The sequence below is a fragment of the Poecilia latipinna genome, unplaced genomic scaffold, assembly GCF_001443285.1.
Source record: "Poecilia latipinna isolate Pla-1442-1.1 unplaced genomic scaffold, P_latipinna-1.0 Scaffold1563, whole genome shotgun sequence".
NCBI classification, from domain to species: Eukaryota; Metazoa; Chordata; class Actinopteri; order Cyprinodontiformes; family Poeciliidae; genus Poecilia; species Poecilia latipinna.
Genome location: NW_015114179.1, coordinates 66,034 through 92,684, shown reverse-complemented (window position 1 = coordinate 92,684; position 26,651 = coordinate 66,034). Strand labels below are relative to the sequence as shown.

Below are 26,651 nucleotides of genomic sequence, written 5' to 3'. Positions count from 1 at the left end.
TATCAACCACTGGCATTTCATAAAAAATCAAAGAAAAAAAAAGGTCTTTAAGTAGACGGAACTATACTGCCATCTGGTGGCAATGGACGAACGCACCTGTATAATAAATCGAATTACACGCGACCATTTATTTATTTAGTCATTAATTTATTTACATTTGTCCGACAGCAAAACTAGATAGGATTCATCTAAATATAGACCGGTAATATACCAGCGAAATCAATAGGGGGTGTCTGCTGTCCACTTGCAGGAAGTGTGGAAAATGAACGGAAAAAAGAAAGAAAAAAAGAAAGAAAAAAAGAAAGAAATTTTGCTTGTTTCAACACTTGGGTGCGCTGTAGTAACACTCTGTGGAAATCATATTATAACATCCAGTGTGAATCGCACAGTTTAAGTTCATTCTGCATCCCGGTTGGCCATTGCCCTTTACTTCTTATATAAGGTAAGTCAGATGTTCTTTTGGACACATACTGGTCGTATGGTTGTGTTCAATAAACACAACCAAACTCCTACATAACGCACTGTAAGCACAATCTGAAGATTAAAAAAAATAATAATAAACTAAAAGAAAATCCAGTTAAAACAATTTACTGCATTTGTGTGCATAAAGTCTATTTTCACTGCTTCTTGTTTATCTGTCGAAATAGGGAGAAGAGATAAACAAAGATCCTGATATTGTGTGACTTTGGTGTTTCTTTTCTTTCTAATTCTTTCTAATGTCTTCAGACAACCAGGAAACACAGACCTAAGCAAATAATAGAAACTGGCGTGGGGAGTAGTCAGCCGTGGAGCCCTATACTCATTGGTTGCCTCAGACACAGGAGCTCTCCCTCTCACTCTCACATAAATGCGCTCCCACCGCCAACCGTGGCAGATAATCACAGGCCACAGAGAAGAGGAGGACACACCTTCCGCTGATTTTGTCACAGTTTGCACGGGGATGCGTTTTGACTCACAAAAAGGTTCAAGATCTCACTCGTGCTTTTTGCCAAGCAATTTTGCCATTTCTTGCGCACGCATCGTCTCCGAGGCTGCGGCGTTCCCAACCCACGATGACGGGGGTTTTTGAGAACCTGAACACAGATATGCATTCGAACCAGATTACCTCGAACAATTACCACAGCTTGCACAAATCGCAGGAGTCCCCTACTCTGCCGGTCTCCACGGCGACGGACAGCAGTTTTTACAACAACCAGCAGCCGGGGCACTGCGCCGGGTCTCCCTTTGGCCAGCTCGGCTCCTACCAGTACCACGGCAGCGCCACGGGCTCTGTGCCATATCCTAATGCAAAGTCATACGATCTGGGTTTTAATTCTTCGTATGTTGCATATGGCTCTTACGGCTCCAACTCGTCTCCTACTCCAGCCGAGACAGGTAATCTTTCTTCCTGGAACGTGCACGCATTTTATAGACTTTTACGCATTTTGTTTGCGATGCTGACTGATGGTTGACCATTTGCTGGGACACAAATTAAACAATTCGTTCCAAAATTCTTTGTGCAGTGTGATTAGAAACCAAGTTTGTTTCAAAACAAGTCCCGTTCTCAGTTTTTCATACATTACTTATTTGTACCCAAAATTTCAATTTGATGCATCTAAATGTAGTTGATTATTTCAAGCAAACGAACCGCTGCAAATGTGCACAAAGAAAAAGTTTTGACTAAAAAGAAGTAGCTAAATTCTTAACTTAAATTGCTTCTGATTTTCCCATTAGAGAAAGAAGAAAGCGAGCCAGAAATTCGGATGGTTAATGGAAAACCAAAGAAGGTCAGGAAACCTCGAACCATTTACTCCAGCTTCCAACTGGCTGCTCTTCAGCGGAGGTTTCAAAAGACCCAGTATTTGGCTCTGCCAGAACGGGCCGAGCTGGCAGCTTCGCTGGGCCTTACGCAAACACAGGTGGGTGCATTTGAGGCGAGGCTTTGTGCTGACACATGTCAACTTTCCTAATTAAACTGACGAATGGAGACTTAAACGTGGTTAATCGGTGTTGCTATCTGTGTCCGGCTCAGGTCAAAATCTGGTTCCAGAACCGCCGCTCCAAGTTCAAGAAGCTGTGGAAAAGTGGCGAGATCCCCCCAGAGCAACACGTTGCTTCCAGCGAATCTCCTCCGTGCACGTCTCCGTCGACTACTGCCTGGGACTTTCCACAGACTCAAAGAATGAACGGTGTCAGCTCGGTTTTACCTCAGAGCAACGGCAGCCCTCCCAACACGACTGCGCCTTCGTCGTTTTTGGCAAACTACTCTTGGTATTCAACTACGAACTCTACGACGCATCTGCAGCCTCCTTTGGTCCAGCATCACCACAACTCAGCTATAAGCGCCGGGACGATATTCTGAAATAAAAACAACAACAACAACAACAACAACAACAACAACAACAACAAAAAGCATCGGTTCTAAATCGGACAATAAATAAATGCCAATACCCTGATTTCACAGACCTCGTGTGCGTCGTTACGCGCAGAAGCTAGCAGAAATTAACGCAGCAAGACAGGTTCATGGACTAATTTTGATGCTTGTGATGTGATGGACACAGATTTCTACACTTATTTTTGTATTTATTTATTTTCTTTGTGTGAGGGATGAATGAACCACTATTACCCAAAGCATTTACAGCACGGCTACGAGCCTACTTTTACGCGGACGTCACTTTTTTTCCCTTTTTTTTTCTTTTTTTTTTTTTTTTACATTTTCTGGAAAAATAAACCTGAAAACTTTGACATCAGGACAACCTGGCTGTCACAGATGTAGCGAAAATTATATCCTAACTGTATTGTGCCTTTTGCAATATGACCTCAATTTGTTCTGCGGGAAAAATAGCATATTCACTCCTCAGATAGCTTAGGTGATATAAATATACAAGAATGGTAAAGGTCTTTGTAAATAGCTTATTTTATCACATCTTTTTTTTTTTACAGTCTTTGTTGCTCTGACTCTTTTCCTTAGGATGTTGGTGCAAATTCATTAATCACCGTACAAGCTACTGATTGTTCCACCCCTGATTTACTTGTATTCCATTTTTATTGTGGTTTGGTCTTATTTATTTTAGCAGTGTTTCATATATGGTCAGATGTTATTTAAATAAAATGTTTCCTGTGCTCATGCATTCAGCTTTTTACTTAGCCATAGACTATGTTGGTTCATTTAATAATTCATTTTTTTCAAGGAGTCTGTTTAAAAAAAAAAAGAAAGAAAAAAAACTCTATTTCGTTATTTTTTTATTGTAAAAAATGGAATTCAAATATATATATTTTTTTAAATATGAAAAATTAGATCCTTCATTTAGTGGCATTTTAATGTTCAGAAACATGCAGAAAAACATTAATACTCTTTGTGGAGAGATTTAGTTGGATATATCATAAGAAACATACTAATAGTTTGATACATCATCAAAGTACTCTCAAATATCAACTGACATCCTCATTAAAAGTCAAATTAAAAGGAAACGCCTTAATTATTTTAGCAGTAATAATTATATAATTAGCATAAAATGCTAAAAATCCTTTTCAAGACAGCTGCAAACACATCTGCAGATGCTGACATAATTAATAGCTTAGGACTATTTCTACCTCATAGCTGACAGTCGACTGTCATTATTCAACCTTTGTTCACCTTTCCAAAGAGTTTCAAGCGCAAAATTGTTATTTATATAACAATATTTAACTAGAATACCTACAAAATGTAGAAACTCCTTAACCAGACAGATACAAATACATCTAGGTACTTGCAAAATGTATCTTGGTGCTAAGTGTTTGCTCTTCCTCTCCGTTGTAGAGCTTAGGTTGCTAAGCAACAGTAACCATTGGTTGTCTTGGGTAATTTGGCATAAGCGATAAAACGTTAAGGCTAATTAATATAATGCCGATTATATGTACTGGTGGCATTTAATACAGAAACAATGGTTTATATAGCTTATATTCTATAAATTAGAAAGCAAAATTAAACCTGGTTTTTCTTTAACACCTGCTATGCTTTTTAAACAATATTAAAGCTAAAAGGTCAATTTAGTTCACATTACTACAAGAAATGTGGAAACTTCTTGGTTAGTCAACAATGTTAGAAACTTAGTAGTTATGCCATCATGCTACCATTAGCTTTCATGCAAATAGCCACCTTATATAAGCTCTGCAGGATTAATTAACTTGGATTGCTAACCAACTATGACGATTGATTAGCTTGGGTGGTTGGGGTTAAGTTAGCAAACCTTTGAAGTAGCTAACATAGCAGTTATCCATTATGTGTTAAGCAATTCTGTTGGATTGTTTTTGTAATTATTTGTACATATTTGACCTTTATGGCACTGGTAGGCAGAGGTGAGTCTTCCTTGAAAGTTGCTCTTAGTAAGTCCCAATCCTCTGTAGACTACCCCCATTCTGCTGTCAACACACCCACAACTACAAAGACCAAAAAAACCTTCTTCAAAAAACGTTTATGTTCTTATATTTATTTATTCTGTAACTTGTCAGAAATGTAACAATTTTTTTATCGGTTAATTAGCATTGACCTTGACTTGGCTGACCACATTTTGTGGTCCTTATGCCCAAAACCTTTCAAAATGTTCTTTTTTGCATTTCTCAAACAGAATAAAGGTTCCATTAATCTCAAGTTCCTCTTAAGGAAAGGTTTGAGCAGTCGGAGAGTTTTAAAATAAGTAAATAAATAAATGCTGGCTTGTAAGCTGCAAATCCGTCACCAACTTCAGTGTCGTCAGCTAGCCGCAGTGTACTTACATTGCCTGTACAGCAAAAAAAATCCCCCACTTGATTGTTTGCAACAAGCAATACAAAGTTACTTTGCGGATTAACAGACAGAAATTTTTTTCTGTCTGGTTTCCCCCCGGGTAATGCTGCCCAGGGCAGATAGCAATATGTTCCTTATCAAAAAAAAAAAAAACACCACCCTTGTTGGCAGAATTTATGGGGATTCTTGAAATGTATGTGCTTGGTATTTTCCATTACCAGTTGTTTAGAAGAGCAGAAAGCAGAAGCATGAGTAGTACAGCAAGCTTCTGGCATGCCAGAGGGGAAAGATGAGGGAGGGCAAAAAAAGAAGACAAGTTCCTCAGACTCTGTGGAGTCAGGGAGACTTTTTTTTTCTCTCCCCCCAGACATTTTATAAACTCAGCCTTGCAAGAGAAAAGGAGACAGGAACAAGATCCAAGACAGCCTGGAGCTTAACTAGACCATCAGGCAAACACTTCTCACGTCTCACAACAAGCCTCTGATCTCTGAGGACGAGCAAGTTGACCCACATTATTCATGTAGATTGAAGAGAACACAGACACACGTCTTGGAACTGAAGCAACACGCACCAAAGATATTTTATATATTGAACATATTATTTCGATTTTTGAGACTATTAAATGAGCTGCTGTAACTCCAGCTGGTGCGGTGCACTGTAAAAAGAATTAGCATTGAGTAATATTCATTAAAATCATTTGAAACTTATCAAGTTTGAAAATGAAGTAATCCTAATATTTAGACTGCTAAATTTTGGGGCGGCAACAAAAATTAACTGAAGGCATTCAGTCAGTCAATGTGGTTTCCAGTAGAAAACTGTAATGCTAACAGCTAGCATTTGATGGATTTTTAACAGGATTACTATATCTGGTTACTAAAAGTTGAGAACTGTGATAAAACCTGTCCTTGAGAAAGTTTCTGTGCTGAAGCAGAGAAGCAGATATGTAAGTGTAATTTCAGCTTTGGCTTTGCAACTGTGCTAATGCTAAAGTCACACTTGCTAGCAAACTTCACTTATTAATCCTGACACACGTGACATCAGCTAACATCATATCTTAGTCATAATTATCAGAGAAAAAGGCTACATGACATTTTATTAGAATAGATTTCAGAAATGCATTTTTTTTTTAAAAAAACTATGCATTTATTTGTTTGACAACAGCGCTAATGCTACAGTCAGTCCTCCAAGCAAGCTGAGCTTGTTAACCTTGAGGTAAAGTTGTCAGTGAAAGACACAAATGTTCCCATGTCACTTCATTAGACTTTGATTTTAAAACTGTGTATCCAGCGTAAGCTAATTTTGAAGTGTTATTGCTATGGCTATGGTTTCCCCGTTAAGCTGAAAAATTGCTAATGAACACCTGCAGTTGTGTTCAGGAAGAAGTTTAGCATCCTACCTGTTTAAAAAGAAATTACAAATTTTTTGGTTCTGTTTTTGACTTTCTGCTATTTCAGCCACAATCACAAACCAGTTCTTATTCCAGACGAGCAAAAATTATTGCAGTTTAACTAATTTGGTTTAGTAAATGTAAATATTTATTAATTCATTTATATTTTTCTAGTTAGATCATTTAGATCATTTAAATCTATTTAAGTAAAATGTATGCAAATTGCAGTCAATGTCATTGATTTTTCACTTCTCAGTGGAGTATGTGTTAGTCAGGTGGGATTAAAATGATCAAATTATTACCTTTAGCCGACTGGAGGCCATAAAGTGGGATCTTTTCCTTGTACATAATGAGGACTGCAGCATGTCAGTTGTTATATCTGATGGAGACCCCCAACCTCCATCCCTGCCCTCCACCTCCTGGGGAGCTGACAGTATCTGACAGGCCTCCAGGCGTGCAGCCAGCCTGTGTTGTGTCCTAACACATGTATGAACATGCTGAATACATTCTATATCTTTAATTTATTCTGTAAACTGTCAGCTGATGTATGTAGCCCAGACGTATGACAGATTTTCATGATCAGTTTATTTGCAGCGTGAAACGACACATTTTTTTTCTGTTTCTCAGTGCCATTTAAAGCTGTTGTGGTTCATAGTTTTGCGTTTCTCTGGGAAACTTGTAAATGCCACAAACCCCCCTATCCCCATTTAAACCCTGATCTGTAATTTCATCCACATTTGCTCTGGTTGGAGCATTCCGGCTTTCAAATCTGAAAGCCTGCAATTACTATATAATTCTTCGCAATTTTAGATGTCCTAATATGGGGTGTAATTTTTTACACAAGACAATTTCCCGCTATTTCAAGCATCAACATTGTCAAAGTTGTATGTACATAATAAATGGGAATATCAATGCATAGTTTTTAGCCTAACATCTTGACTCAACGATAATTATATCCGTGTGGAGCCTACGCGGAATTAGCCTGAATTGCATGGTAACTGCTGCTTTAAATTTTAAAAAAATTACTCATAATTTCCCCCAAAGATTACCAAGATCTCGAGTGCACAATGTCATCAGCGTAATGAGGAGTAAACATTTATGCTAATAATCTACAATTTTTTCCCCCCTCGTCGCCTATAAAAAGGGGAAATAAAGCAGAGATTTTCAGTCATTTTCTGAACTCTGCAGCTATAGCATTGGACCGACACATGGAAGGCATTTTGTGGGGATTTAGAGCGCTGATGTGGAGCCTGTGCTGCGGGGAAGCTTTTCGCTCATCTGCATCCAGGCTGATTCCTGAAGCTCCAGGGAAGGGAGTTCAAGATTCAAACCGAAAGGTGGGTGCTTGATGTTTAATCGTTAAGCTTTAACCTTAAAAGTCAGATTGCATTTTACTAATAAAAATAAAATAATAATAAAAAATTAAAGAAAACAAAGTGGATTTATATTTTTTTTCCGTCTAATTTTCTGAAGTGAGTATACAACTTATTTAAAAAAAAAAAAAAAAGAATATTAATTCACTTCTTCAGTTTGGTAAACCCCTAGTAAAAATAAAATCTTCATATGTTTTTTCCCCCACCCATGCTTTAAAAACCGAGGCAAGCAAAGCGAAGTAAACTCGTTACTCTGACATTGTGCCTAGCTAATTTCTGAAGCCTCTCCGCATTGACAACTCGGTGATGTACACCTGCAAGCAATTTGTCAGTCTTATAGCTACACATTGGGCTTAGTCTAAGGGAACAGTGACAAAATGGCAGCTCACCTATTTCGCTTTTTTTTTCTTTTTTCTTTTTTCTTTAGCAGCAGAAAATTTCCTTCAGAGCACATTCTCTTTTGTTAAGGCAGAAAGATCCTCGGTGCGAAAAAAATTGCTCATAATTACCTCAGAGATAGGAAACTGCATTAGAATAAATAAGGGCGAAATTACTGTAATTATACCGGGTTTGATGGGCTCAACTCGTATAATCAAGGGGAGAATACAGCGAAATAACACTGACCCTCTTGGGTGTGCAGCTGCGCCTTTTCTGGGAGTAGGTAGGCATATTTTATGCCACAGTGCTCCTGCTTCCTTAGTGGTATATCTTCAATAGGCCTGTAGACGTGATGTGCTGTTCACAAAAGACTATATGTTCCTCAAGTTCTTAAAATAACAAAAGAAAGCAGAATATAAGGAGTAATAAACAAGGCCAGAGCTTCTTAAAAAATTATTTCTCTAAAGCTGCTGCTGCTAATAATAATAATAATAATAATAATAATAATAATAATAATAATAATAATAATAATAATAGTAATATTTTTAGTAAAGCATCTCTCCAACAAATTATTTCTAATTATATAAATATAAAAAGGAGACGATTTAAAAGCTTCAGTTGATCAATGTTTCTCTTGCACATATGAAAACACGAAAACGAGCATTGCATTTCCTTTTTCTTTCCATTCTGCCCTCCGAGTAAATTGTTTTGTATTATTTTAATATGCGTTGCTCTTTTACATCAATGCATTTCATGCGATGCTTATGTGGTTTTTTTTGTTTTGTTTTTTTAAAAGCTTTTTCCTGTTTTATAAAACCATAACATTTAATTTCACTAGAATGTTGTTTGCTTGTTTGTTTTCCTTTTTAATTTTAAGATAGAGTGCAGGTATTTTTGTGGCATCACAAGAAAAAAAAAAAAATAAATGCATGCAAACTTGAACCGTAGTTCAAATATTTGTATGCCGTCCAGTCGATCTTTACTGTTTAAGTTGTTGTGCTTTTACCAAATAGCATTTTCACACTGTTTGAACCCTTTACAGATCTGTAACATAAATAATCTCTATCGTGGCAAAAACTAAAAATATATATGGCTCTGGTTTTAAATTCACAGATTACAGATTAATGTGTAAGTAAATATGTTTCAGTGGTCACGAATGGACGCAATAATTTTTAGAAGTGAATCTGCATTTCTAATTTGTAGTTCTTTCCAAATGTTTTATCACATCTGCATTCACTGAGCAGAAGCTGGACAAAGGCATGTAGGGCCGATTGTTAAACATGGCCATAATCTAAACGGGGCGCCTTTTTTTTTGCGGCTCACATGGTGTCTGCTACAACAGCCAACATGATCCTGCTTTGTGTCAGCTCGCATTAAAGCTGCACGGCGCTGTAAAAAAAGAGGAGGAGGAAGAGGAGGGGGAGGAAGAAGAGGTGGTGCACAGGAAGAGAGGGGTTGAATCAGACACCGTGCTTAAACATAATTTAAATCATATTTTACTGCTTTTGAAACTTTTTCACTTTTATGTACATAAAAAACTCCAGAAACAGATAAATAAATTAAGTGATCAATACAAAACTAAATATCCTCTATGGTGACTAAAACACATGTCGACGAGTAATATACACAAAAAAAGCCTAAAACCCTGTTTCACAGCGTATCCAGTAACAGCACAAATAATAATTAAAATAAAAAAATAAAATAAAATTAAAAAATGTATCTGAAAATTATACACAAAATACAGTGACAAGTTATAGCTGCTCATCCTCTGGATATTTTTTTTCTCTCTCTCTCAAAAGCAGCGAATCGGCTGTCCTTTTACATTTTCTTCACATAACATCGGGGCACGGCATAGAAAAAAACAAAAAAAAAAACAAAAAAAAAAAGCTCTGCTTGCGTTAGTGCAGCATTTCAACAACACAGTGTTGTCATCTCAAACACGCACACAGAATGAACACAGACAAGTCTGAATAATTTAACTTAAATAACAAACACATAGAAAACAACACAGCGACGTGAGGATTTACTGTGGTTGTGTTATGCTGTAAGCTGGGGGCCTGACCGGTGGAGTCTGGGATCGGTTATTTGGTTTAAAGCCTTCACTGCTGAGGCCTGATTGGCCCTCAGGTGTTAATGCATGGTTTTAGGTCGTCATCTGGCGTAAACAAAAAAAAAAAAAGAAAAAAAAGAGGCTTTTCTCATAAACAGACAGCTCAACAACAGAATTCTTCACACCAATTCGAGTTTAAGAAAAATAAAAGAAACGTAAACAACAGCAGCCAAAGGAAAAAAATAAAGAAAAATGTTTATCCTTTTTTTTTGTCGTTTTGATTCCCGCTGCCACGGACTTGCTGCCCTGCGTGGGTACATTGTGCGCCTTTTCGCTCTCTCAGCGTCCCACCCCTCTCTTTTTGCTTCTCCCTCCCTCTTCACTGCTAGCTGGCACGAGAAGGCCTCCGTGTCAGCTCGCGGGATGCGGCAGCTATTTTTTTTTTTGTTTTGTTTTGTTTTTTGTTTTGATTTTTTTTTAATCATCAATGCCGAGGCCGCGCTCCGGCGGCTGCGGGGTCCGTCACCGTCCTTGACGCTGGAGCATCGGCTCACATGAGCTGTGACTGTTGCATAGACTCTTGGTGTGTGGTCGGGTACCACGAGGTGTAGCTGGGGATGTAAGAGCCGGTCGTGCCCACCGACGTCTTCACGGTGGTCGGCGACGTCCAGACCGGTGCCACGGTGGGCGAGCCGGTGGAAAGTCCACGACCGGTGGCTAAAACGTTGGTGTCGATTGTGCTGCCGCCTTGCTTCATTAGCTTCTTGAATTTGGAACGTTTATTCTGAAACCAAATTTTTACCTGGGAGGGGGGGGTGGGGGGGACAAAGGACATGGCAAGATTAGAAAGCAACAAAAAAAAGAAAGAAAAAAAAGGAGTTTTACGCACAATTTACATGCAGTTAAAACATTAATAATAATAATAATAATAATAATAATAATAATAATAATAATAATAATAATAATAATAATAATGACAGTGTGTAGGTATTTGATAATTTTTTTTTTTTTTTACTTGCCTGTGTCTGAGTGAGACCCAGCGACGCCGCCAGCTCAGCCCTCTCCGGCAACGCCAAGTATTGCGTTTGTTGAAATCTCCTGTTGAGCGCTTGGAGCTGTAAACTGGAGTATATAGTCCTTGGTTTTCTAATCTTTTTCCCCTTGCCGTTAAATCGCACCTCCCCGCCTTCCACTACTGTGTTCTTCTCCGCTTCTGGTGCCGCTGGTGGAAAAACAAAGGGAGACGTGTCGGGGAGAAACAAGATGAGGAGGCAGCTGCGACCAGCACCGCTATGCAACAGCGAACACTTGAAGCACAAGTTTTACAGGCTGTACTTTAGGTATAATTACCCTTAATTGCATACATTGTTTATAGCGTTACGCAATAAATAATTAGAGAGTCTAATTCCACATCTGGGGTATCTGTTCCGCGCTGTCAGTGCAGAAAAATCCAACAAGCAGAGAAAGGCGCCATTAAATGAGGTGGGGGGGTGGGGGAAGAGATGCCGCTGCACGCTTACCTGGGTCCTCCAGTCGCGTCTGTGTGAGCCCCGAGCTGTTCTGGTAAGTCTGTACTGTACTCAGGTATGGACTTGTGGGATGGCTGCCGACGGAGTTTACGTACGGATAACCCAGAGATCTGGGGAACGACGAGGCTGGGCTGTAGCTGTCGTGCTGCGTGTGACCTGCAGAATGTAAACAGTGCATGGGATAGTGTCCGTGAGACATGGAGGAAGGAGACATTTGTTGACTCGGGGGTCCAAACTCCATGAAAACGGCTTTTCCTGAAGCAGGGCTATTAAGACCTTCTGGAATCGTGGTCATTGTCATCTCTTCTGGCGGTTCCCTCCTGTCTCCTCTGCGCTTTTGTTGTTTTCCTCCTTCTGTGATCTCAGCGAAAGGACGGGTCCCAATTTAAGCCGGCCTGATTTTTTCTCCTTCCATTCATAAGAAAATGCAGTTTGCGCCTGTGAAAAAGTCCTGGGAGTGATGCTGTGGACCGAGACAAACTCGCTCAAAGGTTTGAATCTCGGACTCATGAATATTCATCAAAGGCTGTCGCTGATTGGTCCACTCTGTGCGAGCGAGAAGCCGATTGGTGAGGCTGGGGCTGGGGTCCGAGGAACCTGACAAAGTCAAGGAAAAACCACAAAACCTTAGATCTTTTTTTTTTTTAATAGACATATATAAAGATGTGATTTTCTTTTTTAACAAACAGCGCGCCTATTTTATGATGGTAATACAAGTATTAAAGGTGGCATCTACAGTGGAGTTAAACAACATTCTCCTCCCAGTCACAGCTGCTTTGTCTGCTGGCCAGTCTGATTAAAGCACTTTTTGATTAAAGCTCCTAATGTGCCATCAGGAGGACGGCGTATATTAGCATAACACTGGCGTTCAATTTTCATAAGTAGGTCTGTAATTAGTCATGTATTTAACACGGAGAGCAACCTGAGGTGTCAGTTACACCTGCAGCAGAAGGACGAGGATTTGCAGGCTCAGGTATGGGCCTAGTGATGGTGCATGACACCTAAAACGTTTGCAAAAAAATATCACAACAGTTTGAAATAATCTGCCACATGCAATTAAACTAATCCAATATTTTAAAGCAGCTTTTTTTTTATTTATCTCTCTCTCTCTCTCCCTGTGCATACTTTATGTGATCTAGGTTTATTTTTTGATGCATGCAGATGTTTTCTAAGAGGTTCATTTTCAAGTTAGCATCTCTCACTTTCTGTTTGTCTCGTTTTAACCATTACATTTAAAAAAAAATAAAAATAAACGAAGCAGCAAATTTACATAATTTAATGATGATACACTGGCAGTCATGCGATCTGGACACAGGTTTGATGTTAAATCTTCTATCTTATTTCCTCTATTAAATTTCAACAACAACAACAACAAAGAAAAAACAGAACATTAAAAAAAAGAAAAAAGTCCTTAAAGATTTATTTCAAAACATGGGAGGTCTAGCTGCTTGGAAGGAAAAGGATACTGGACGTAAAGTTTCCTAAGTTACAAGATCTGATGTAAATAAATTTCAGATCCACGTCAAATTTTAATGCAGCGAAGCTCAAAAGTATTCATGCCCACGTCAGATATGCATTTAAATTTATTTTTCATTCAACTAATATTTTTTTAAGCTAGAAAATGGATAAATATAATAAAAACATTTTTCTAAAATAAAATTTAAAAAAGCATATTTACATTTCATTAAAAAAACATTGGGAATTATGTACTCCCTTCTAAATAATCAGTGAAAAAGACAAATCTTCATTTTCAGACTGCAGCAATCAAACCCTTGTTATAATTGCTGACCAGAGGTTGGAAGGCCTCCCTGCCATCGCCCTAATCTTTAACTCCATCCACAGATTCCCTGTCGGATTCAGGTCAAACCTCTGGCTGAGCCACTGCAAAATGGGATCGTTTCTCCCAGTCAGAAAGACTGTATACATAAAACTGGGTCTGCCCCTCGATTTGATTTCTATCAACGCCCCTGGTATTAATCAGCTGATAAAGTCAAAGAATGTCCACTTACTTTGTAAAAAAAAAAAAAAAAAAAGAAAGAAAGAAAAAAGAAAAAAAATCACGTGACGCAGAAAGAAAAAAAAAAAAACAACCAGATGTGCGCCACCCGAGGTCAGAGATCCTCCTCAGGATGAAAGCGGAGCAAAGTCTCCAGCAGATCTTCATTTCCCCGGGATTCATCTGCAGATCGCAGCTCCTCCGCCGCCGCAGTCTGCGCAGAGCAGAGGCGCAGCCCCGCTCCTCCATCCGCGGTCCCTCCATCATCTCCACCTGAATAACAAATTAAAGGCAGTTAAATTCCCTCACTGCGATTATCAGCGTAATTGCATAATTGAACTGCAAACAGAACGAGTAAGTTGCAGAATGTGTTGTCAAAAAATGCAGGCGGCTGACATCACAACACGCGCGCGTGTGTGTGTGTGTGCGCCACAATGTGCCAGAATGCCTGCGGATGCTTGGGATTTAAAGATTTCTGTGAAATATTAGGCTATAACCAAAGGCTTGGTCCTGTTGTCCCCCAAACCCCCCTCTCTCTTAAAATAGGCCAATTTGAAGTGATTTCTCCTGGAATTACTTTCGAAAAATGCCTCAAGATTTCCTCCATCAACAACGACAATGATAATGGTGGTACAACCGATAATTATCATCTTCCAGAACAGAGGACAGATTTTTTATGGGTACTTGGTGGGTGCGACTGATAACTGTCATTATTTTTCCCACGATTATAGTATCTACAGACGACTGTGAGCAAAACCATTAGCAGAATTGAGGCAGAATTTGGAGGAAACATGTAAAATAATAGCACAAGTGTACTCCTAAATGAGAGATGTTTATGTGATGCAATTTGGAGCTAGAAAACACTTATTTCATTTTTTTTTTTTTTGCAAAAAGGTTTCCAGTAACCCAAAGTAATAATCTAATACTAGATGGATTTTCTCAAGCCTCCTAAAGCGCCATTAGGATGAGGCAGACATGTGATAATATTACCGCACTGTCATTAATAATTTGACTCGCCGGCAGGAGGGCAGCGCAGGCCACAGCAACGCTTCCTGCAGCGGGACTCTTAACTAGCCGCACTAAAAATAAAGTCCTTCATGCACGGATGGATGGAGCGCGGAGGCAGGACTCATTAGGAGTGAGTAGCTCTGTGGCTGAGGGTGTTTTAACACCTGCTGCTCTTCACCTGAGGGGTTAGTGCAGAGGTGGAGAGACAGACGGGGAGAGGTGGTGCAGGACGGGGGGTGGCGGGGCTAAACGGCCAACATGTCACCGACTTTATTTCAGTCCGGTGATAGCAGGCTCACCTCAGCTTCCCCACTTATCCACCAAATGTTATCCCGGATGGAGGACCGTGCCAAACTGGTGCGTAAAGGCGCAACCTTTTACGCACCCTGCAGCGTCTGCGTCTGAGCGACAATTAATTACTGTCACTGCAGGTGAAGGGCAACAAAATTAGATGTTTATTTTTATTTTATTTTTTGTAAATAAGAAAATTAAATTTTAATTCGAACTTATGATCAAATTTACGTATTTTATTATTTAATTTAATCTATTCACACCATCATACGTTTAATTCGCCTCAGAAATGTCAAGCAGCATAACGTCCTTAAATAACAAACATAAATAAGTAAAAAAAATCCCACCAAATAAAATGACTTATGGAATTACGGACATCAGCTCAGCCACATATCCAAGCACATTTGGTGAGCATGTACCAGCAGAAAATGTCAAAACCGTGAAGGTCGCGTTTCAGGTTTATTATTATTTTTTATTTTATTTTTGTTTTTTTTAAAGCAGTCGATCAAACAAGTGAAAAATTGTCTTTTGTTCTGCGCCGTCTCCGCCGCTGCTTCTCCGTGCCATCCTGTAATTTGCGGCCGTCAGTTAGCGCAAACTAGATGCAGCACAATTAACTCGATTCTGGGTCTATTTTCACGTTCAATGCGGCGTCAAAATGTGGATTGATTTTGTTTGATGGGTTATACGTAAACAGGAAGAAAAATGAATATAGAAACTGAGGAATAAGATTGTTACATTGGTTAAAATGCTTTTGTAAAAATACAGAAATTATATTTTACATAATAATGGTAATAATAATGTTATGTGATGTTATGCATAGTCATTTGTATTTTTGAAGGTTTACTAATTTTCTATTTATAATTATAAATCCTCTTTAATTATAATATATTGCAATGTAATGGTGCAATCAGCTATTTCTATTTGCACAAATGTAAAGTTATACATTACATTTATTTCAAGTGTATTCTCTATCATTTTTCTTCTTACTGTACTGGAATTTATATCCAAATGGAAATAAAGGAAAACCTCATTTCACATAAAAACATAGACATGGGGAAATATCACCTTCCTTCTAGCAGCCAAAATGAATTTAAATTCTCTTCAATTCATTTCTACACAAATTATTTTACAGCAGCTGTCATCTCAAGACACTTTATAAACATGTCCAATTCATATGCAGACGTATGAAAGCTTCTGCTCAGATTAATTCAGAATAATCCAGGCACATAGTCACATTCAGATCCAATTAGAAATGGTGTAATTTGATTCTAATAGCAACATCAGCTAATCTTAAAAAACGCCACTTGGTATAAAGTTGTCTAAAGAAGACTAGCGGGAATATTGTTCAACAATTTCTTCTCCTGTTGTTAAAAAAAACAACTTTTAAACTTTATTGAAGCATAAGATTTATATTTGATGAATATTAATGCTATTTTTGTTTGTTTTTAGGCACTGGTGACACCAGGATCCCGCTTCACATCACTTTGTGCTTGTTGTTCTCACAACCAATTACTTGAGAGTTGCACCTATTTGATGAAAGATCAAGCAGAAGCATCTTTTTTTTTTTTTGCCCACACGTTAACTTATATTTTCAGATTGTTTTTATGCAAATAATATTTAAAGTCCTGTTCACATCTAATATCCCTAACAGCAAAATCCTCTTTTGCAAACACAAATAATCTCGATTAACCCTCCTGATTAACCCACTACACAGTGACAGACACCATGGTGAAACTTCAAAGCCACTTTTCAGCTACTCTCTCTCTCTCTCTCTCTCTCTCTCTCTCTCTCTCTCTCCCTCTCTCTCTTTCCATTTCAGCGTTCAGAGGCGCTCTCCTCTCCAGAAGGCAAGGGGGTCGCGGTGTGGAAAAAGCCCCCGGTGAACTGGTGGAAATGCTGTCCCCATTACAGCAGCAGCAGGGGTCAGGCCATGGCAGCAAGCATCCAAGCTGCCCAAAATTGGCTGCAAAATGACCAATTACCTGAGTGAAGGCTGAGGAGAAAGGACTTGGAAAAATATGGCTTTTACTTAATTCAGCTAAACTGTAAAAGAAACTAGTGTCACGGCGATGCCTCATACTTGCTGCATGTCGCAGCATCCCACCTGTTAGGAGGGAAGATCTGCGCCTCAGGCAGGAAATGCATTTATAGATAAGTGAGAAGCGGGGATAACGTTTGGCGGAGTGACGTAACTGCTGGAATAATGTTGGAATTATTACACCAAAACAATGATTGATTAAACATCTTTACATGTAGGTCTTATTGAATTAATTCCCCAGCAAATGGAAAACATGCAAATTCGGCAATTAAGTCATTTGCCCATGGAGAGAGCGGCTGCTTGACGTTCAGCTGCCACTGCGCCTTTAGTCTGAAACCCTTTTTAGTTTTTTTTTTTTTTTTTTTCCTGTTAAGAGTTAAGTCTCCAACAAAGACAGGAAGGAGGTCAGCACTCAGCCAACACCTGAATGCAGCTCTCTTTTTTGTGCTCCCCTTGATCCCCACAGTCTGTGCCTGTCATTAGTCTTAATGATGGAAAATTGTCATGTTGATACAAGTCTTGCTCTCCCCCTCTCTTCTTTGTATAAGTAGAAGGTGGAAGCTCCATTTGTAACAAAGTTCTTTGTGACTAAAAGCCGTGGACATTGCATTTGTGCCGCGGGAGAAAAAAGGGGGCTGTAGATGCTCTTTCCATAGCTGGGATAATTATTCCTACTGTGACCTTAATGATTCGCTCTGTTCATCCTGCATCTCATCCACGCGCCAGGCCCTCAGCGGAGCCCCGTGTCAGGGAATATGAAAAACCCATATAATGAAACCATTTTGGGCTGATGGAAAAAAGGGGGCTACTGGAGCCGCACTTGCTACAAAGACGGCTCAATTATATGAGTAATTGTGATAATTTTCCCTCCATTCACTGCGTTCCCTGAAAGGTAAAAAACACAGATGCTGAAAGGGAAATTACTTGGACAATATATAATCTGTGAAATGGTCACAACAGAAAAAAAAGATGACTGTAAGAAAGTGAAGGACTATAAATAGGTATGTTAATGCAGGGCCACATAAATACACCCTCAGAAGCTCGCAGACATAAACAAACAGCACGCCACTGAGCTAGTCCACAAGAAGAGAGAGAAGGGATGGAGGAGAGGGGTGAGGGGAGGGGAAGCAACAAATGACCACAAAAAAAGAAGAAGGTAGATGTGCAGCTGCCAAAAAAATTAAACCTCCTTCTTCTTCTTCCTATTGACGAATTTCAGCTCCTGAAAATGCACCCCCATAGTTGGCTATCATTTGTTGTTCTCTGACAGGAAAAGGATAATTATCTCTCTCAGAGGCAGCGAGACTGACATGCCCTTTAGACTTTGCCATGAATGCAGAGGCTTGATGGAAAGCTTGAGGAATAATTTTGTTCTTGTGCTTTTCCTTCATCTTCAAGAGCATGTTTTATTCCAAAGAACATGGAGATGACAGGACTGTGGAGTGCATTAAACCATTTGGATTCTTTCCGTAAATAAGGCATCGCTCCATCTGTCAACGTCTACATTTTTTTTGGGGCGGAAAACAAATAAAAGAACTTGAAAATACTTTAAAATGTCAATTCTGTTCCAGCGTAAGGGATATGGGACAGAGAGATGCATATGTTTCTTTTAAATGCAAGTTAAACATTGTTGTTGTTTTTTGTTAACAAAAAAGTAGAAGAGAGGTGCATAGTGCACTTAAATGCATTTTGCTGGGACTTTAAGTGACAAAACCACACAAAGAATAACTGTGAAGTGAAAGAAAAATGATGCATGGTTTTTAATTTTTTTGATGAGAATACTTCGTACCTGCGACAATTGTTTGTCTTCTGCTCCCTGTGACTCGCAGAGCACCGAATGAAACCCACTACGCCCAATTGCCATAAGAAGTCCACCTTAGAAGCAGAAAATTTGAGAAATTTAAAGCAGAATTAGCTTAAAGGCCCACAGTAAACATGGAGGACCTACAGAAAACACAGGAGACTGTTTTGCTCAGATACATATAAACTGTGCACTCCACAAATCAGTTTTGTTATTGCAGACTGGTGAGAAGAAAAGCTTGATGGAAAGAAAGACATCTAGGCTCATTTAAGGAGACGCTCTGCCCAGTTGAAACCAAATTGAAACGTGTATGTGAGGGAAAACTGTCGATGCAAATCAACTTGAGCTCAACATGGTGATGGAAGCATCGTGGTGTGGGGACGCTTTTCTCGTGCAGAAATGAGAAATCTTCAGTGGATGGAGCTAAATGCAGGATGATCTATGAAGAAAACCCATGTTAGGAGGAACTTGGTCACATGAGAATGGCCATTTCTCTCCACTTCAGAGTGATGTGCTGCATTGTGTGGGTCCATCACAACCATGAACATAAACAGAAACTCACTGGTTTTAATGTGATGATATGTGGAAAAACTTCAAGAGATCCAGTAGCCATCATAATTCAGCAGCGATTACATCCTTCTGTTTTGAAGATTTCCAGATTTGGGAGACAAAACATGAACACAAGAAGAACCTGCTGCATCTTTTTTTTTTCTCACGTTTACCCCGCCTCTCCAACCCACCAGTTTTCCTTCCTCACACATGTGACGCCGCTGGCCCCTCACACACGTCCGCCTGGAGCAAATCGTCCCAGTCAAGCTGAGCTACATTGCAGCCTTTCAGATCAAAACACTCGTATCACACCGAAATGACAAGCCGACGTCACGAACCGTGTCATCGGTTTCACCCTCCCACCCCAATAACTTCCGTCCCATTGAGCCGCCTTCTGTGTTACGGCGCCAAGACAGCGCGAGACCCCCCGGTCCTGCTTGATTGTGGCTCTTGTGACACGGAGGAGCAGCTCGGTCCCACCAACAGCCTGAACTCTGCGTCGCACACAAACAGACGTGCACGCACACAAAGCCCCTCTAAAACCTCCAATCTGAAATCAGCGCACCCCACTGTGAACTTCCTGACAGCCTCCTGAAATGTTTTCAACTTGTCAGATCCCCACAGTCGTACTCCGGGGTGCAGAGAACACAGCAAAACAATAATCATGTGATCAGAAATGGAGGCCATGTAAAGGCTGTTTGGGCTGCATCTATCAGCCCCTTTCAGCTGCTGCTCTCTCTTAGTTGTTCACACAGAAACCCAGGGAGTAATATCTAAACTGTTTGGCCACCTTGTCACAGAAGCAAACATGCTCTGAGGTGTTTGTCAATTGCAGCAGCAGCAGCAGCAGCAGCCGCTGAGACTTTTGAGCACAAACAAGTTTTTGCAAACAGGTTTATTTATACTGACAGCAGCGAGCTGGAAAATTATTAGGAGGATGAAAAGAAGATGAAGGAAGTTATTTTCTTCTTCTTTTTTTTCCCCTGAGGCGATGACAAGAGAGAGCTCAACTCTCTGTTTTCCCAACACTGACAGAAATGTATTCTGTTTTCAGCATAAAGGCCAAACAGAACCTCTGCTTTTAAAGGTCAGCGTTAAATCAGAGGTGGAGGTTTTTCATCAGCTGACCATGAGGTCCCTTTTCACATTTCAGCCTTTAAGCAGAACATTGTTGTGAACCTCTATGGGCTCATGAGGACTGGGTTCAAACGAGGTGAAGATGTGACAACAAGCTTCAAACCATCTCAGTTCACGGTTCATTTAATCCTAACACTGAATTTAATATTTATTTTTTTTACACTTCTGCCAAATCGGGATTTATCCAGGCAATACTGGATTCATTTTTCCAGACCGTAAAAGCAACACAATTAAGCCGAGAACAGTTCAAGCTGCAACTGGGATTGTATTTGCTGAGTTATTGTATTTTGTAACAGTGTAACATGCAATAAAATAAAATTTAATTCACCATGAAACATGAATTAACCTTTAAAATGGGATTAAAAATAAAATCCCCCAGCCCCTCAGTCAGCCAAAACAAAAATTCAGTTTTCCAATTTACCATCATTAAAAGTACAATTTTGTACCCTTGTCTGCCAGCAATAAAATTTACGACTTTGAAATAAATATAGGATTACAGTAGAGCGCAATTCTGCACCTCATGTAATCCTTTTCATTCAAATGTTGTGTGCAAATATTCAGTACTCAGATTAAAACTCTGTTTTTCTGTATTATGTGATCCAGAGCACATGTGTCTAACTCAAGAGCCGGGGGCCAAATCTGGCCCACCATAGCTTTTTATGTGGCACTTTAGACTCCAAATTATACCAATTAGTCCCTCCAGTTTTTCACAAATCTCCAAAATTCATGGAAAATCCATACAAAATCAACCGATCCCCACATTCTTTTTCTGATTTTTACTGAAAATGTTTCTTAAAATTGTCCGAAAAGTTTAAGTGACTGCTGCCTCAGCCTTACTTGATGTCAAACTGTAGTCCGTGACCGATATGGCGAGTAATAAAAGTCACATTTTGTATCATACATTAGCAAAAGTATCAAAGAAATTCCTTACAAACATTTCTAAATTAGCATAACAAAATCTGTGATTTTGACTGCAAAACAAAAAAAAAAACAACAACAAAAAAACAAAACAAAAAACCCCACAAACATTCACAAAATCCTGAATGGACTAACTACTGTGAAAAGACGTTCAATATCATTTAATTTTATGAAGTGCTTATGGAATACTGACACAAACAGCCATTTATTGATATCTTAACAATTTAACATTTTAAAAGCATGTTATATGCTTTTTAAAAGTGTGACCTGCAGCTCCTCTTCCAGCTTCATGTTTTTATGTTGAGGTACAGAGTCACTGAATAAATCAGATTCTGTCCCTGCAAACAAACAAATCTGCATAATTCCTTGCTTAAAGTAGGGAAGTATAATTAAACTAAGCAAATCGACCAATACATATGCAGAAAAGGACTTTGACACCAAAAGGAATGAAAAACCCAGCTGGCCACCTTGTACCTCGTAAGTGGTCTGAAACCCCTTTACTTTTATTCAAAAATTGCTTAAGACTTCAAAATAAGAAAAAGGATTAGATTTAAAAAAAAAACTTGTGTCTACAAGTGTTGTGTTTATTTGTCTATCTACAGATAAATCTGGCAAAAAATCCAAGTTTAACTGAATAAAATAGAAAGTTAATGTTCATACATGGGCTGTCAAACAGGCAAAATTTATAATACAGCCTTCGACATTCAAACACATTGTAATAATCAGAAACTTTTTCATACAGAAGCTCCTCCTGAGCCTGAAAACCAATAATAATAATAATAATAATAATAATAATAATAATAATAATAATAATAACTAGTCCCTCCTTAGAGTATCCTTTAAGTGTAATAACTTTAGTATAAACATACAAGGAGAAAAAAGACAATTTAATAGTTAAATCGAATATTTTATAGAACTAGTCTGTCCTCTCAGATCCCTCTGTTGCAAAATTTACTGTGTTTTCTTTAGTAACACATCATCACTTGTCAGCATTAAATGATATAATGTGTGCTGAAATAAGTTTTACATGCAGGTATTTTACCACTCTTGGTGTCTGCCTCGTGTTATTGTGCAGCAACGCAATGAATTTAACATCTCTCAGATGTGGCTTTTAGCTGCAACAGCAGAGAGGGGGGAGAAAAAAAGTCTTAATACAAAGACACCGAGCCGACACATGCACATAAAAGACTATGTTTTATTCTAAAATAACCACAAAGCGTATTCTAGTTAAAGAAAAAGTAAAAGTTTAAAAGTTATGAGCGGGATTCCTAGATGGAGGCGTAACTGCAGGGTCCACATCTTTGCCTCTGGCAGCACAGACACTGACCCTCAGACAGAGGTGGTCTGATTTTTCTCTTCTTAACCGGCAGTCTGATGTAAACCAGTCTGACCTACAGCTGTACCTCCCAGATATTACAAGCTAGGAACAGAAAGAGAGAGAAACAGAGAGAGAGAAAGAGAGAGAGAGAGAGAGAGAAAGAAAGAGAGAGAGAGAGAAAGAGAGACTCGTCTTCCAATTACATCGCTGCAGCGCGACCTGAAGCCCAGCCATCTATAGAGACAAGGCTGTCAGGGACTTTAATAAATGTAGGGAACGCCGCATGGGAAAAGTGTTGCTGTCTCAATAGAGTGGCACAGACAGGCCAAGGCTGTCAATGGAGCCCCTAATGACAGAGTAAAATAATGACAGACCCCAGTTAGAATCAGCAGGAAGAGGAAGATCAATCTGCAGCCAGAGAGGGAGGGATGGAGCGAGGGACGGAGGAGGGGGGGGGGATGAAACTGTGGGCTCTTTCTTTTCCATTTTCTCAGTTTTAGCTCATCTCATACATATCTCCCCGCTGCAGCTGGCTCACGCCGTGGCGGGGCAGCTCTGCATTAAGCGCACAGTGGATCAATAGCCATTACAACTCCCTCACAGCCTGACACTTTGCAGGGCCGTAGTTGACATTTCACTCACTGTGCATTGATCCCCAGTGCACAATATTCCAGCCCTCGGTTAGCAGCCGAGCCTGGGGCCTGGGTGGAATTGAAAAGCAGAGGGAGGGGGCTGGAGCCGGCAGAGGGGCCGGCTAATCAGCTGCCCATGCTGCAAGTAAACAGCACACCCCTGGATGCATTCCTCATTTTCAATCTACTGGTTTTCCTGCTGCGGCCGGTCATCCTGAGAGGCCGTATCAGAGCATCGAGGCTTGACCTGAGCGGAATTATTTATTCGTGCAACAGATCAGTGGACGTGCAGGCAGAAATAGCCACACTGGCATCGTTGTTGCCAGCGTGCATGCACTCTCGTAAAGCGCATGGAAAGGCGGGCTAAAATAAGCATTCGGCGCAATTAAAACCTGGGAGTTTCCGAGGAACCTTGCTCAAAATAAACACAGAATGCAGCAGACGACACAAAATTAGACGTAATTTGACTTAATTTCTTTTTAATTGCCTTCTGAGACCAAGATGGTATCTCTCTGCGTGCAGAATAGCCTCAGATGGCTCCAGTGAAAAGTATGATTCATGCAGTAGATGTTTGTTAGAGAGCTGCATTCTCAAATGTAACCAGATGAGAGGCATGTATGTCAGAATGAGATCAATTATTCGACATGATTAAAAATGAAACATGTTGAACTCAGATGTTTTTCTTATCTGTCCATATTTCTCCAAAAATGCTTGTGTGCATGTTTGTGGTCAGAGAAAAACATTTATTCCACCAAAATGGTTCTGTAAACATTTTAAGGAAGAATTTTTATTTTTTTTTGCGTTTATGTTTGTGTTATAAATGATACAGGAAATAAAAGTAGTCTGGACAAACAAATAAAAACAAAGCATAATGTAGAATGTATTGCGCTTAACTGGTGCTGCTTCTACACATACATAGCATCAATAATGAGTTTCTTCACAGTTACTGTAAGGCTTGAAAACTGACAGTCCAGGCCTCTTCATGTTTATGTACGTAAAGTCTGAATACTTGGAGTGCCAACACTGCTAATATTTAAATTGTACTTGAAAGTTGAATAAAAGCAACATATGAAACATTTTACAAGTATCTTTCATTTGCAAACAAAAACCAAAAAGCTTTTGTTGCCAGTGTTTCTGAGTTTGCTTCTAGTACTTTATTTATGTTTCTTTATTCATTAATTATTATTATTATTATTATTATTATTATTATTATTATTATTATTAAGCTGGGTGTGTTTGCTATCACTGTTTTGGTTTGTAAGTTACTTACTGTGAACTTCCTGTCTGTATTTTTAGGTCTCACTCATATCTATGCCTCTATGGCTACTGTTCACCATGAAGGAAACTTGACTATGGAATATGACTGTAAAGTTTATTAGTTTCAATAATCAAATTAAATTAATAAATCTTCGCACTTCATAGATTTATTATTTTCAAAATGATACATTTAAAGCATTAATTTCTGTTCAGTTTGTCTTCTAGCTAATAAAACCATATATTTTGCATCTCTTAGACATAAAGGCAATAAAAACAGATTTTTAACATGGATTTTTTTTTTGCTCTGTAATCATGTAATAATTCATAATAGTCAATGGGAATACTGCTGATTTACAGTTGCCCAGCAGTTAAACATAATAGCAAAAAAAAAAAAAAAGAAAATACTGTTCATTAAGTCCTGCATGTAAGTACATTAATGAGAAGTTAAGTGGAAGGAAAAAGTCTCACTGAAAGGATTCTGAGGACCAACTCAAGAGTTTGGGGGAGAATCACAAAGCAAAGAGCAGCTGGAGTCGGGACTTCAAGAATCACCACACACAGCAGAATCCAACACCTGAGCTGCAGCTGCTGCATTTCAGCCTGAAACAGACATCAGGAGCATCCCACCTGCACTGAAGAAGATAAAGGACTGAACTGTGGCTTGGTTCTCTTTTCGTGTAAAATTGTAACATCCTCAGTTCATGACTGCATGGGATTATAGCTTAATGCCATAATTGAGCTCTTCCTCTGAGCAGAAATTTGATTTAATCAATTGTTGCCTCCTGCTGCACTGTTTAAGACACCAGGCGAGGCATCGCACAAGAACACTTAACACATGTAGGGAGATGTTAATGCACATTCATACTAATTTTACACATAGGAGGTGCAGCAACACAGTAGAAAGACACCTGCAGCTCGTACAGTTCCTGTTACCACACAGTCCGTACGATGAAGATAAGAAGGCGCTGTTTTACAGCCTGATGACCCGAGGCAAGGCTTTTGTCTTGTCTTCTCTGTCCAAACGTGCGACTCAGGACAGCCCGGGAGAAAGACACATGAGGCTGACAGAGGACTCCTCCCGTCAACACTGATATACTGCTGCTTTGCTAAAGACTCCAAAAAAAAAAAAAAAATGAAAAAAGAAAAACTGGGCTTTTCTCTGAGACTCCCTCACCTCCACATCCCAGTGGCTCATGGATATGCAGCAGAGCAGAGGGCAGACCTAATGTTTATAGACTGCATATTGTTTGAATTGTGGGTTGTCACATGGAATTAAATCCAAATGTAACCTAAAATATTTGTACATGATGAGCATAAACTATATTTTGAAAGTCAAAATATGTCACTTGGGATTTATTGTGGATGTGAAAAGTCGCTCTCGATGAGATGAACCCGCGCCGTGGGCTGCATTTTATTTTCCCTCCCGTCTCCTTTGAGATCCACCTCCTTTGTAACGCTCTAAAGTCACTTGTTTGACTGGTCAATTGCTATGTCCCCCCACCCCCCTCCACAGCCGCACAAAGTCAAATTGATGTTTTCACAGCTCTGTCTTATGTCAGTGCTTGAGGGAATTATTCAGAGTCTGCTTTTATCAAATAACGAGAACTTGAAATAGGCTAATGCAGAAATTTGAGTGATTTCAAGATATTCCAGCACTTTTTACTTTTTCAATAAAGAGAAAAGAAAAACATCTTTTTTTTGCCTCTTCGTTCAAAGAGTAAAAAAAAAAGTGTGTTCATATACAGTAGCTATTGAGATATTCAATGTGTGTTTTATGTTAAGATGTTATGAGTTGGGTTTCACATTGAGAGTTGCCCTTAGGACAGCCAGACGTGACAATCTGCTCCGGAAACACCTGCAGAGAGCAACACATGTCGGTCTGCACCCACGAACGGCTGCAACTGCAGACGGCCGTGACCCTGTTGGGAGCGTTTGCATTTCTGGATGCCGCTTGAAACTCCTCAGGAGCAGAGAGAAAAGCGGCAGTGGTGGCAGATTCTGCATCAACCTTTTCTGGCTGTTTGCTGAGCAGCAGCTTGGCTTCTTAACGCGGTGTGAGAAAGTTTGCTCCCTCCATGCAGCCTGGATAAATTAGCCCCAGAGCCAGAGTGTGGACAGCAGCTGGAGTGCAAGAGTCAGCTCTGGCAGCAGTGATAATCAACAGGGAGGATGTGGGGAGAGAGACCCTGAGGGAGGAGGAGGAAGAGGAGGATGAGGAGGAGGAGGAGAAGGAGGAGGAGGA

General features: G+C 39.5%; 2 protein-coding genes and 1 long non-coding RNA gene across 3 annotated transcripts; 2 read left to right on the top strand and 1 right to left on the bottom strand.

Moving 5' to 3' along the window:
• Positions 1–789: 789 nt before the first annotated feature.
• Positions 790–3,108, top strand: dlx2a (distal-less homeobox 2a). Its single transcript, XM_015058668.1, has 3 exons — positions 790–1,374; positions 1,714–1,898; positions 2,012–3,108. Exons 1-3 carry the CDS (start codon positions 1,053–1,055, stop codon positions 2,339–2,341), a joined length of 837 nt encoding a protein of 278 aa, XP_014914154.1. The 5' UTR covers positions 790–1,052; the 3' UTR covers positions 2,342–3,108.
• A 4,081-nt stretch (positions 3,109–7,189) lies between these two features.
• On the top strand, positions 7,190–21,764 carry LOC106963650 (uncharacterized). The gene is made up of 2 exons (XR_001428229.1): positions 7,190–7,468; positions 16,579–21,764. It is a non-coding gene; the product is annotated as an uncharacterized LOC106963650 (long non-coding RNA).
• On the bottom strand, positions 9,188–14,625 carry dlx1a (distal-less homeobox 1a). Its single transcript, XM_015058676.1, has 4 exons — positions 13,553–14,625; positions 11,453–12,058; positions 10,952–11,154; positions 9,188–10,734 (listed from the first exon to the last, which is right to left on the bottom strand). The coding sequence occupies exons 2-4, from the start codon at positions 11,760–11,762 to the stop codon at positions 10,483–10,485; spliced, it is 765 nt and encodes a 254-aa protein (XP_014914162.1). The 5' UTR covers positions 11,763–12,058; positions 13,553–14,625; the 3' UTR covers positions 9,188–10,482.
• Positions 21,765–26,651: the final 4,887 nt, after the last annotated feature.